This window comes from Triturus cristatus, chromosome 4_2 (genome assembly GCF_964204655.1).
Source record: "Triturus cristatus chromosome 4_2, aTriCri1.1, whole genome shotgun sequence".
Lineage (NCBI taxonomy): Eukaryota > Metazoa > Chordata > Amphibia > Caudata > Salamandridae > Triturus > Triturus cristatus.
In genome coordinates, this window is record NC_140586.1 from 252,455,025 (window position 1) to 252,468,950 (window position 13,926).

Consider the following 13,926-nt stretch of genomic DNA (forward strand, 5'->3'; position numbering starts at 1 on the left):
TGGTCTTCAGACAATTTGTGGTCAGGATAAGTTGTCAGAATAATTTACTACATGTCAAAGCAGCCCTCAAAACCCGCAAGACAGACCACTGTTGTGCAGTCTCTTGTATTGTGCGTCACCACATCCAGACAGAACTACGGACACTGATTGGGCCGCATCATTAGCTTGAACACTTTATTTGTCCTATTTATATAGCATCCCATGGTCTTTGGACTGTTTTCTAGTTTGGCTATTAGTGGATAGTTTCACTTTCTTAATCACAATTTCTTTTCGAGAAAGCAGAGAATGGGAACTGTATTTCATTGACTGCAGCATAGTAGTTTCAGGAATTGCTTTCCACAGCCAAATTAATCTATTGGAGTTTAATTGTCCAGGGCTTGGCCACTCATGCTACAGTCTGTCCCACATGCATACTGTAATCCAGTATCATTTGTATCTTACTGCTGCCCAGTCGCCCGCACTGTGACCCCAACAAGACATCTAACACCATTGTGTGATGTAACCATCATCTTCATTTCACTTCTTCCATCAGAATAGCAGGTTTGTCTTTTGCTCTGCTCGGCGAGATTTCCCAGACCTGCTCCACTTACAGGGAAGTGGCCTACTGTTTATGGCAAGGCCACCATTCACACGCCTGCGCTATGGCCCTCAAGTGCCTGTTCACCTCTCCGTGAGCCTAACTATCCACCTCACAACTTGGGCTAGGCCACGTCTCACTTTTGTTGACAAAGGGCTGACCACCACAGAGCTGCTTACAACTTACTGAGCGATTTTAACTCTTCACATCCTGTCTTTATTTACTGCATTTCATAATTCATGTAAATCTGCTATAATTACGTATTTAGCTAGACATGCATAGCAGAATGATAATGAATTTTATGAGGGGCAGGAGGAGCACTACTAGAAAGTGTCTATATTTGGCCAAGCCACACCCCATTAGCATGATGCTTGCCTAATCAAAGTGCTGTGATTTTGGTGTGATGTCCAGTCAGTCACCGGTTTTCTCTGTGGAACATCAGCCTGTGTCCTACCTCAAGCTTAGTCTTAATGACCCGATCGCTCCAGCACCCTGATATATATCCTAATATTCTGACTTTAAAGATGAAACCCTATGTGAACTTGTGACTGCACCTGCTACGTTTCTAAAAGTTGTAACCAATGTTGTCTCCACTGGCTCTGTGTGCACCCTTTTGCTGTGTTGCAAGCACCAAGTTTTTTTTCTCTCCATTTTGTCCTGTTTAGGAAATGTCCAGGCTGTTGCTGTTAGAGATATCTATGCACAAGCCAAAAATCGGGATGCTATTCCACCTGTGCTGGCGACGCAAGACCAGGACTGGGAGAAGAGGAGATTTGGCAACGTTTCTGAATCGATTAATATTTACAGGTATGGTGCACTCTTTTCTCTTGCATACTTTATGGCGGCTCCCATAAACAGAAGCAGGACCATGTCAACGGTAAGCTGTTACTTCAGCCACTTTGTATGATGGAGCCATAAAGGTTTTTGATGGTAGAGGGCATCATCTGGCCACTTCCCTTCCTGTTCACACTCCACACTGTAATGAACAGGTGTTTATATTGTAAAGAAACACGCACTCATATATATATATTCACTCACTCACTCCCTCCCTCTTCATGCAAACTGTCAGTGTGCACAGAAGTAATGAAGTTGGACATCAGAGATGTGTGTATTTGCACAAACTCAAATATGACGAAGTTGTGAATTAGATAAAGTGAAGAGTTGTCAAAGATTATGTGCCTTGGAATGTTGAACCATATGTCGCCCAGCACAATGTATATTTATTTGTAAATGCCATTGGAATATTAATTCGCATATTAAGATATTTTGCAAAACATGTACATTGAAGATTAATGAACTACCTACTAGGCAACCATCTTCTACTGCATGTTCAGTGTAATGCTAACACATCTTCAAGTGCATTGGGTACTGTTGTGCAGCTCCACAGACTAAATGGGTTTTGGAGTTTTCTAAAGAAATGCATCAAGACCCTTCATTAGGCATTATTCCCAGACTTTGCGCTTTGCTAGCCAATAAAACAGTGCAAGAATGTTGATTGCATGCACATTGTACCAGTGCGTGCTGAGTGAGAGAAGCCTCAGAGGCAGCATTGATCGCAGAATATCCAATGTGACATGAGAGGCACATCAGAACAGGGAGCACCATCCCTCCTCACCAACGATGGCATTGTCATGAGGGATGACCCCTCCGGAAGGATAGATTAGCGCCAGCAGAGGAAGACTCCTACTTCTAGCTCAGTGAAAGAGCAGAGAAACAGCAACAGCTGAAACCAAACCCTTCTGTTTTTATGTTTTTTGTTCTGGATTTTTCATAATATGGATGTTCTGACTTCTAAGTACCTTCTCCATTAATGATACTGAGTTACTTGTATGACTAAGAAAAGGAGGGAAAGCCTTTGTCGGTCAGCCTCTATAATGCAGACATTGATTGACCTGAAGTGACTGGTTAATTTTGAGAGACAACGATTGTATGATTATCAATTATCATAGAGTTCATAATCATATTTCAGAACATTATGCCCACAGATGTATCCAGGGCTCCTCTATACTTTATTTTATTTTACATTTGGGCTTCACTCAATTTCCATGTCGTAGATACATCTCGGAGTGACCATAAAATTGCATCTTTTATATTGATTTATCGCAAGTGAAAACAAGTTTATGGAAGCAGAATGGAGGTAATGGATAATGGACGTACTTACTGAGATGTTGGGAAAGTAGAGACATTAAGTGTAAAGCTAATAAAGGCTATTGATATGGCATGTCCTAATGTGAATCCTTTAATAAAGTTCAAGCTGCATATGAAGTATTTCCAGACTAATAATGGATTGCGTTCACGGTGGCTGCTGTTTCCAAGAACTTTAGAGTGTTTCTGGAAATTGATTGAGGAGGCCAGAGGCACTAGAATTAATGCCTCACCAATTCTAATTAACAATGAAGTGGGAGGGGCAATATATATCTGAATTATGTGTGCCAAACCCTAACACCTTTGCTCAATCATTAATTGGTCAGGCTGATTGCTTTCATATAAATAGTGAATATGCCCCCCATCTGCTGAATTGATTAAGGAGTTCAATTAAAAGGCTAGATCCTCTAGTGCAATGGGTCCAGATGACATTTCAATTACTGGTGTAACCCATATCCCATCATTATGCACTTTTCATAATTGTAGTACTGTTGACAGACCTCCCACCCACCCCCATCCTGTTTTGCGGCCATCGTACTGCAATTTTCGGATGAATACCTCTAGTGTATACACAGATTCATCTTTATTCGCACCATTTGTGATAAACCTATTGGAAATATATCCTCTTCATCCACATTTTAGCGAACTTTAGACAATTATGAAATGTACACTATGTGACCCTGAGCAAGCAACTTGTTGTCGTGAAACACGTGTTGGCCTGTGAAGAATATCTTTTGTCAGAAAAAGAATTTAATAACCTCAGGAGTAATCAATCAGAATTCCGACTAATTGAATTTTACTCGTTCAAGCTTAAGACCTCAAAAAACAGTCCGAGTTTAATAAATGAGTAAATCTGCTCACAGGTGTTTGTGCTTATCCCTAGCCACGCCCCTGGATACATTTGGCAAACGTTGTGTAGGAGAATATCTAATGTAGTCGCTACTAAGATAACAACTGCATTGTTTCGTATCTTAACAGCAGAATGCTTAGGTTCAGCTCCTTTCAGCAGCATATCTTGACAAGGCAACCAGAGAGCTTTGTAGGTCAAAAAACTTTAATCTTAGTCCAAGCAAACATAGCTGCCAAGTTTCAGATTGCTAATGTGTGACATTTCCATGGTTTCAGTGTACTTATGAGTGATATTCAACTGCCTAATGTGTGACTCTTTAAGAGTGACACTTTCTCTTGTATAGAACAAAGCAATTGGGTCCAAGGAAAGAGAGAAACATCAGAAATTAGCCTCTTTTAAGCAATGAACAACTCTAAAAAGATCTAAGATGTTATTTGCCTCATTATCTATCTATCTATCTATCTATCTATCTATCTATCTATCTATCTATCTATCTATCTATCCATGCATAGATAGATATAAAGCAAATTGCATCACTCGTGTAACAAAACTTGAGGGGGCCACCTTGCAAGGTATTTGGAGGGGCCCTCTTCGGACTCAATCAGGAGCTCGCTGGCCAGAGTACTGTGCTGAGGGGGCCTCCTGGAGCTTGGGGGCCCTGTGCACCACGGGGGCTTTGGGGACCTGTGTTACACCACTGAATTGCATTAAAAAGTTACGGCAGGGATGACACATTCCCTATAGGAGTTTATGTACATGGCACCACGTAGGCAAAGGTTTTACTTAATAAGATTCCGGCTTGGAATGGCCCACTACTTGGTGTCCTATCCCTCCCACGTTTATAGGAGTAAAGATCTGATTCCATGCCCTTGCAATTCCCTAGCTTTACAATCACAAGTACATATATTTTTTTGTCTGGGAGTTGTATACTACCCAACGCAGAGGTATTTTAAAACCAATTTATAGAAAATTGCAGATTAGTAAATGCAAAGAGGCTATGGAATATTTGTAGCTGTTACACTCTGATGTTGTCTGCCAAGCTATTTGTGAATTTCTGACTGCTGCAACTAACCAAAGGAAGAGGGTGGGGAAAGGAACAGGTTTTTTTACACATGTATAGCCAACTTCTACTGATTTATTGTCCTTTGGGAAAGAACAAACTGCACTGATTCCCTCTGAATGCACGGAGTTCCCTGATTTTACCCAATTTTTTATGTATTCTTAATTCGCTGAATTTTAATGTTTTTATTATCAGCTTTGTCTGTGTTTTATGTTTCTATTGTCTTTTATGGTTTAATTTAAACCGAATAAAGATTTTTTTTTTAACTGAACATGATCACATTCACAAATTTGTAGTCTTGTTTGGAACGTAAACAGTGGACGTTTTGGTTAATCTATGAGCACCCACTCTTTGTTTGCTAATTAACTTATGTAGCTGATATATAGCTGGCCCAGATAACATAGTCACTAACTTTTTAAACAGTAAAAAAAAACATGCCTTATTTCATTTTGAAAGAACCACATCTACTGGTCCAAAAACACATCAGCAACTTATTTTTAAGCATCCAGAGAAGGTTATCATTCATGTGCATTTATAATCAAAATTTACCTTAAATCATTTTTATTAACATTAGTTTTTTGTAATGCTTTCATCGGTTCGAAATGGGGGTTGCATATTTTTACGACATGCTATTTCACTAGAGCTTAAACCACAACAACAGATAACAAAAACATTTATTCAGAATATTGTTTTGGTAAAAGTATTTACTGTTACATAATTCAGCCACAACATCTAAAACCTATCCAAGACATGATTACCTGCCATGCTACACGCCCAACAAAGCTCGAAGTTCATGCATTAAAAACTGTATTCATTCAAATATTCATCTGTCGTCCGCTATTACTTCTTAACCTGCTCACTTCTAGAACCTAGGAGAGTAGAAACTATTTAAAAAAACACCTGTTCACTGTTTCAAGTATTTTAGAGTACCAAAATGATCTTAAAAACAAACTTACACTATCGAGGAACACACGCGCCCTTCCATGTCATATTGAAAAATGCAGCGCATGTGTCTGAAAAAAACTGGAGTTTAATATACTAGACGAACATCACTGCGATGATGGCCCCTGGGGGAAGTGAAGGTCGCAGACCAGTCTTCCCCCGGGGCTATTCGCGCAAGACCGGAAGGACAAGGTGGGGATGGGATGAGAATATTGGGGGAAGGGGCAGGAGAGGAGGATCCAACCTCTTCCTGACACCTTAGCATCACCGGGGGGTAAGAGGGAAAAGTTTGGCCACCCACCCACCCTACAGGTCTGAGGCAGAGGGCATGGGATTGGATCGGTCTTAGCGTGCCAGTTCAGTGAGGGTGCAGAGTAGCGACGTTACGGTACTTTGGAGGGGTGGTGAGTCACATATGGGCGGATCCACCCCTCGGGGTGGGGGGGGGGACACGATACACAGGTGACTAATAGCGGGGCGCGGGAGGCAATGAGCAATGAAGGAAAGTCAACAGAGGATGCTTGGAGGGCAAGTGAAGGTTAGAATGTGGAGAGGAAGGAGGTCACCGAGTGAACTGAGAAGAGTCAAACAGGTGAGATGGTTTTGAGAAGGCTGAAGGGAGAATGTTTTGGTATGAGATGGGAAAAATATATTTCTTGCCTTTATGTACTGTTAATAAAGTCTAAATGATTGCAACCTTGTCCTAATAAAATGTCCTTTTACGCTTCAAGTAGCTGCGTGGAGTGTAGTTATTGCGCGATGCATGGTCTGCGCGCCAAGAGAGGCGTTGTGCTTTTAAGGAAGAGTAATGCGACCTGTCAGAACTGCCGAACGTGCTCGCAGGGACCCGATGGGTGGGGGTGGGGCGGGCAGGGGCTAGGCAACGTCAGCCAGTGCTAGCTGCAAGGGAAGGGGCGCTGTAGTGGGGGCTTGGAAGGGTGGAGGTGCTGTCCTGGGAAGGGTTGAGGGGGCTGCCGGAGACCATCATGCTGGCGGAACTATGGAGATTCTGAGGCAGCCAGCCCGATGCTTCTGAAAAGTTGACGGATCGTGTGAAGCGACAAACTCTTCCCTAGCCCTGGCAGGTCTGAAGAGGTGCAGGGACCATGGAATGTGTTCAGAAACTCTAGATTTGGCTTCAGGGTGACCCGCTTGCCCATAAATCACCTCCACTGTGTCTGACAATGGCCCCAGAAGGACTCAAAGACCCCGAGAGGGGGATCCAGGACATGGAGGGGCACCAGATGGTTTGAGATAAATTGAGAGCTCCCTCCAGGACCATTCTTTCTAGAATTCAAATCTGTCCGCCACGGAAAACCCACAAACCAGCAATATCAAAACCCCAGCCACCCCCACCCGCAATCCCTTCTCATTAATTTCAGAAAAGAAGTCGAGACTTGAAGTGCCCAGTCACCTCCAGGTGCCCCTGCCCTCTCTCATTCATGGGCTGCCCCCGCAAAAAGGCAAAGCTTTGGGTAACACTGCAGCTCACCTGCACCCCTGGCTTGTGATATCTTGGCAGCCAGCCACATGTCTCAGGGGGTTAATGCACCCTCTGCAGAGATCTGAGGGGAGTCGGTAAGTCTGATTCCTGCCTGCTCTGCCTTTCATCCTTCTGGCGTTGATAAAAAGGTGAATTGTTGAATGAGTGCCCGTTATTTACAGTGCTGCCACTGGAACTATGCGCTATACGCGGACGCATCATCGCGATCTCTATTCCAGATACAGTGGGTTAATGTTAATAAAACAGACAGGCTTGCCAACGTCTCAGACATCACATGCAGACTGCAGTGCTTAGACATGGTTCCCTGCTAACTATTACACAAACTCACAGACCAGTGCAAAAATGTACGTTCCAAAAAACACAGCCCGCTACTGGGCCACACCAATGAAAGATTCTGCACGCTTTAAATCCTGGTCACACATGAAGTACTGTCCACCATAACAACATTAACGCCCCAGGCACCAACCCTGGAAGAAGCGATAAAGGTAGGACGCCCACCTGCTCTAAGCAAATCATCCCAGGGTAACACGTCTAGAATGGGCCATCTCTTGTTACAAATGCCTGTATGGAAGCCAGCCACATCCGATGGCAATCAATTCACGAGAATCCGAGGCAATTTTAAACACCAGAACAGAGAAATACATGTAAAAGATGTGCCTGCTTATAAAGTTTCCAATTATCCGTGTATTAACCTCAGTCGGGGTTTGTTGTAATCAAGCACTAGAAAAGTCTTGCGTGCCTCTTGCTATTAAACCTCTGAGTTACGCTTCTCCTGATGATGTTAGGAAATTAGAATATATAAATAAAGCGACATTTAAAGGCAGTGACTTGCTTTGGTGACACCACCTCTCTCAACAAAGTAACTTAAAACAAAGTCAAAACACTCTCCATATGTTGATTGTACAGGCACCTTGATTCCTGCCACACATTTCGATGTTAAATAAGCGATTTAGCTTCTTGAAATTCTTACCATAAATCGAGTGAGGCGGGACACGATCCTCATGGGCTCAGAGGGAGGCAGTCCGGAAATGGGTCACTCGCCTCTCCATGAGGGTGCAGAAAGCAGCACATAAAACCCTGAAACCAGAAGGGGGCGAGAGGATGTGCTGGGGCGCGCCTCGAACCCACACGGCGGACGGCGGCCTCTCTAAAACAAGCGTGGCCGCGAAAGTGAAAGCGACCGCGCTGCAACATGAGACATTATAAGGAGGAGTGCAGCTGGTACAATGCGCGCCGCTGCTCGCTCCTGAGACCCAAAGGCCGTGGGAGGGAACCTTTAGAGAAAAGGTGGGACATGCACCCTCCTTTGGCCAATTGCGTGCTTTCATTTTTGAAAGCCACATGCAAAGGCCAATATAATGTGTGGAAAATAAAAAGCCACACACACGAGTTTGGCGAAAGTATTGAGTGATTCCAAGAGGTCCTCTGCTAGAGCAGCGCTGGGCTCGACCTAAAAAAAGCATTTGTTAGTAAAATTGAGAAACAAATGCTTTCATTTATAAAAGTGCCCCATTACGCACTTTCACTTTAATAGCGGCCGCGCACCTTTGTTTAGACCAGCCCAGTATAAAGGAAATAGCAGGGTTCCCATTAAAGTGAAAGCGCGGACCCCGGCGCTTGTTTCATGTTGTATTCAACATTCAGTGTTCTCCTCTTGTAAACAAATCACCTCTGAGTGCCTAGTGTGTCTGATTCAATAACGAAAAAAATGTTCACAAGTCTGAAGGTAAAAATACCTCTGTTGTGCTTTTTTTGATTCAGTTTCTAGTACAGAGCAGCAAATATTTCTCCAGTAGATTTGACCTGATTTGTTACACCAGTGAACAGTTTTCGTAACACGTCCCACTGTTACATGCTTATTTTGCAGAAAGGATTATTTTAACCTGCAAATGTTGTTTAAAAAGTTAGACGCTCACAGAATGCGGCGCAAATAGAAGCTTTCAGAATAACAAGGAAGATGTAATGTTCAGTGAAATTGTCCGTCTTGTTGAGACATGGTTGCGGTTGGTGCTTGAAATGGCAGTTTAGAAGTTCCGACAACAGGTCAGCAGCAAACAATTACCCCGGGACAACAAGAGCCTTTACTCTCCCATTATTTGCATTGCAGCAGTGCTAAGAAGTGACTGTACGGTTCCTTCCAAACTAAAGAAGTGCTGGTATGGAGTTCCTTATAATACCTGCACGTTTAAAGCATTGGTTGTGGTAGAGTTTGCATGGTTATGTCAAATAATTAAAGGGATGCGGGAAGATTTTCCAAAGCATCCACGATTCTGACAGAGGGGGCAGAACACTTAATTCCTGACGATTACTGCCCTTCGAACAGACTGTTCTGGTGCGGCACTACCACCATTATAAAGGGTAAAACCTACAGAGGACTTAGTTTGAACTCGTGTTAAATTTGGCATACGCAGGGCACCTGACCTGAATTTTGGTCGCATTGTTCTTGTCTCTTATTCCATATCGAGTCCTTGTAACCGCAGGGCTTGTTTCGCTGTTCCAAGAGTTTAGGAATGTCATGCGTCCGCTGTAAGGAACGAGACGGTGGCCCTTGCGCTTCTGCAGGAAGCCGGGTGAGTGCATTATCAAACAAGGGATTGGCTTCTGGATTGGCCCCTTCTCAAGATGAATTCTGGCATAAAGAGCGGTCGCGTCTGCCTGGGCCTTGGTATATCATTCATAAAAATACTCTGGAATTTGCCATACAAGGAAATACTGGCAGCATGCGTTTATTTTGATCTATAAATTAAGTGTTGTCGACTAGTGGCGGCGCGTCCATTAGGGCGCTGGGGCGTTAACCCACAAGCTGCACCCGCAGCTCCCTCAGCGGCTCTGTCTGAACTGAAAATGTATGTCAGTCAGCATGACGCCGGACCGCCCACCCCCTTCAGAGTCTGAAGGGGGTGGGCGGTCTGGCGTCATGCTGACTGACATGCATTGTCAGACCAGGGGATGGCACGGAGCACACAGCAGGCAGCAGCACAAGTGCGCATGTTGGGTTTAGGTCAGAGAATTTTTTCGACCAGCCCAGTCATGCGCACTAGTGTTTGCTCTGGCTGGCGGCTGCGCATTAGGAGAGTGAGGGTTGATCAACGCCGCAACCCTCGGTCTCCTAATGGGCAGGCGGGCGGCGAGTATCCCTGCTAAGCCAATCCTGGCACTGCTGGAGCAGCGTCCGTATTGGCTGAGAGGGGTTGCCAGTCACAGTGACGCGGCTGTTCCTGTTCAGAAGTTGAAGGCGCCAACGAGGGACCCCAGCCCAGGAGCAGAGGCGGTGCGTACCTGGTCACTCAGGTAAGTTTTCATATTTTAATTTTAAACTCCCCTGTCCCCCACCCGACCCCCCCGACCCCCTCCGAAAGCGAGAGGGACGTAACTGCTTAGTTGTCCAGGTTTTCCTTAGAAGTGGGAGTCCTAGTAGCAATGGATGAATATGTTATTTGGCATTAATTAGTAGTGAAGGGCGAGCCGCCGGAAGCTGAAACCAGGCCGAGCTTGTGGTACTGTTAGAATCTCGAGTTTGCCCGTGGCTTCTGCTTGTCTCTCTCCCTACTCGGGATGTGGCCTCAGGCCAGAGCTGATGACTTTAAAGATGGGGACTAGTTTAGAATCTCACGGTCAGGTCCGCATCTTGTGATTCCGGTCACAGCCCTTAATCTCCTCACGCGTACTCACCATGAATGTGTTCTAATGTAACCGGTGTTAAGGTAAAGTGATATAAATTTGTGCTAAATATAGTCAAGAACCCAACACAGAGGTTAAACTAAAGCAAACCCTTAACATAATGAGACAAATGGATTAATCACGGCTTCCCTACTTAAATTCAGTGATCTTATGCACCCCTTTCTTTATTGCATGTGATAGGTCTTTAAAACATGGGTTCAGAATTAGTTGTACAAAAACCTATTGTTTGTTTTGATAAAACTATAACGTTGATGTATAATCTGGGCCATGTACAGGATTTACTTGATGAGTGACTTGTCTCTTCGTATTTAAACATGAACTATTAGAGAACTCGCTCTTAATACCTTCTTATTGGAGCAGTGTTATGTGGCTTATTTCAAAGCTTTCTCATGTTGAAGAAATAGATTTGAATTTTGAAAAGACGATCATATTTTACGTGGTGCTTGTTGTATGACTTGCATAGCAAACATGTTCAGGGCCCGTGCTGAAAGATCCGAGCCAGACCCTTGGCTTGGCTCTCCCTGTTAATATGTGGGTCTTATAGAATTGGGCGAGCTAAGTTTATCCAGGCTAACTTTTTATTCCATGAGAGCGAAAGAGCTGCGATTTTCATACCTGTACTTAAAATGTTAAAAATCAATACCACCAGCTCCATAATCCAACCTAATGTTGGCTAATCGAGTACGGCCATTTGTAATTATTAAAAGCTGGTAAGGATATTATTTTCCCATCGACATGAACTCAGTCCTCGGTGCTATAAAAATCACACAGCTCTCTTCTAAAATACAGGTACCAAGTTTTGTATGTGGTTTTTTTTTTGTGTTTGCTAAACAAGGTTTGTACAAGACCGAATGAAAAGTGCTCTGTGCAAGGTGTTATCCTAGACTTTCTGTTTCTTGATTCATGGAACTTTGTGAGAGTGTCTAAATCAGCCTCACATCACATGCCACGCACTGTATTTGGCCAGGATAGCCTATGAACAAAACAGTAAAGGTTTGTCCTTTTATTTAATTTCCGTGCACTGTCTGCAGCCTTTTCCAGTTTTTTTGCGACGGTGCTGAAGTCACACAGACAGTAAGCAGAAGGCTGAGAGCTGACGGATACCCGGCTTTAACTCGGGCTTGTTGATAAAGCTAGGTTACTCTGACCTAACAGAGTCATTGTGACCTTTAACAACCTGTACACTGCAGCATGTGTTGTGATACGCCTGTTCCTTCAGCATCAGCCTGCATCACTGTGTCCTAACTGAAAGGTCCCGGTACTCATAGACACCAGCCAGACGGCCACATGAATTGCCCCAGGGGATGCGCTGTCTGTCGAGCCTTTCTGAGCTAGAAATAGAAGGATTATGCCGTTCCATGGAATGAGATCTGTTTGTCACTTCTGTGGAGATTTTCCAGTATTTTTCTGTGTTTTTTGTTTCCAAAGGGGGTTATTGTTTCTTCATTGAAATATTACTTTACGTACAGGCCAAAGTAAACCATGGACACCAATGTTTAAAAAGCAAACATATTTCACAAAGCTGTTTAGCACTATGAGAAGGGGGTGTCGAGTCAGCACCAGCAAACTGTTGTAAGAGCAGACAGACAGTGCAGTGATGGCTTTATGAAATATATGAAACTATTTTAACAATTATTGACTTCCGAATTCAGACAGTGCCGTGATGGCTTTATGATATATTTTAAACCATTTTAACAATATTGACTTCAGAGTTCATGTTATCAGTCGCTAGTCTTGGCTGCAAACTAAGGGCAAAGGTTATTTTCCAGAATGGTGCCGTGAAAAAAGTGAAATACAATCGAATTGGTTGTTTCACTTAATAATCACTTTAACTGGCTCGTGACGCACTGCGCAGTGTTATTTTCCCTTCGGCATAGCGAGGTGTTGTATGTGTAGCGCCTTCCCATGCATCTGGAGTTGCTGTATGGTTGAGTCTGTTCCAGCATTGAGCACCTCTTCTGGATAACGAGAAACTGTGTAGTTGCATCTGTCTCTACATTGAGCTCCTCTCCTGGCTTAAGACATGCTGTATGTTCGTGTCTGTCCCTGCACTGAGCTCCTCTCCTGGCTCAAGAGGTGCTGTATGTTCGTGTCTGTCCCTGCACTGAGTTCCTGTCCTGGCTTAAGGCATGCTGTATGTTCGTGCCTGTCCGAAACTGAGCACCTGTCCTGGCTCAAGAGGTGCTGTATGTTTCTGTCTGTTACAACAGATTCTCAATTGCTTTATTAACCTAACTTCTTTCTCAAATTTGCTTTAAAATGCACCATTTGCCCACTTTTTTTTTTCAAAATGTTGTTGGGGGGAGAACCCCCCCAAACCTCCCTGTAGGTGGTTCGGCCCGCACGCTACGCTTGCTCGCTACAGTAATGTACAACAATTGTTTTACGCCTCACCACTTTCAAATGTCACCAGCCGCCACTGAGCAGAAGGAAGCTGGCAGGCCTGTGTGGATGAATGTGGGGCCTCGGTGAACGCAATTCAGAACCTCGCAAAGAAGAGTCGTCGTAGGCTTCCAGCAGGGCCGGAAATTATTGGCCCTTATGTCTGTTCCTTCATGTAAAACTCACAGAAATTCTGATATTATGCACCAAATGGCGAAAAACCACCAACTCCATCCATTCAAAATAGGTGCCTCTTCTGCTCAACAGCCATACCTTTAAATTGAAAGTGTAATTTGAAAGGCGGAGAACTGTCTGAGGCACCACCATTGAAATTGGGTCCCCCATGTGATCTTCGGTAAAGGCCAACACATTCTGTGCTAACTAATTCAATGACATTACGTCCTCCTCCCACCTTCTTAATTTCTCTCTCCCATCCGGGCATCTCTCCCAGTATTCTGTGGCAGAGGCATGAATTTGCACAGGGGCAGATTACTTAACGCTAACCCCAGCTAACCCACACATTTAGATGTACAATCAGTTCACTTGTTTTTAGAACTGTTATTGGTTTGGGCAGAAAGGTCTCAAGCCTTCACGCTCGAGTCATCAGCAAGTATCACAGTTGCTCTAATCTGACCGCAGACGGAGGCCCACTTTTCCTACTTGTTGATTCTGCAGCAATCATCGAGTGAAGGTAGGACACAGCCAGTGTCTTCAGCATGCACGATAGCTTGCCTTCAGAGCAGGATTTTGCCAGGGCAGATGCATGAGCATTCCTCATGCCGGGA

The 13,926-nt window shown here is 44.0% G+C and overlaps 1 protein-coding gene across 1 annotated transcript in view; it reads left to right on the top strand.

Moving 5' to 3' along the window:
* Positions 1–13,926, top strand: part of FAM234B (family with sequence similarity 234 member B) — a 276,924-nt gene that overhangs the window by 185,847 nt on the left and 77,151 nt on the right. The window contains exon 7 of the mRNA XM_085601440.1: positions 1,243–1,384. Within this exon, the coding sequence (XP_085457566.1) occupies positions 1,243–1,384 (142 nt within the window). The remainder of the gene's footprint in view (positions 1–1,242; positions 1,385–13,926) is intronic.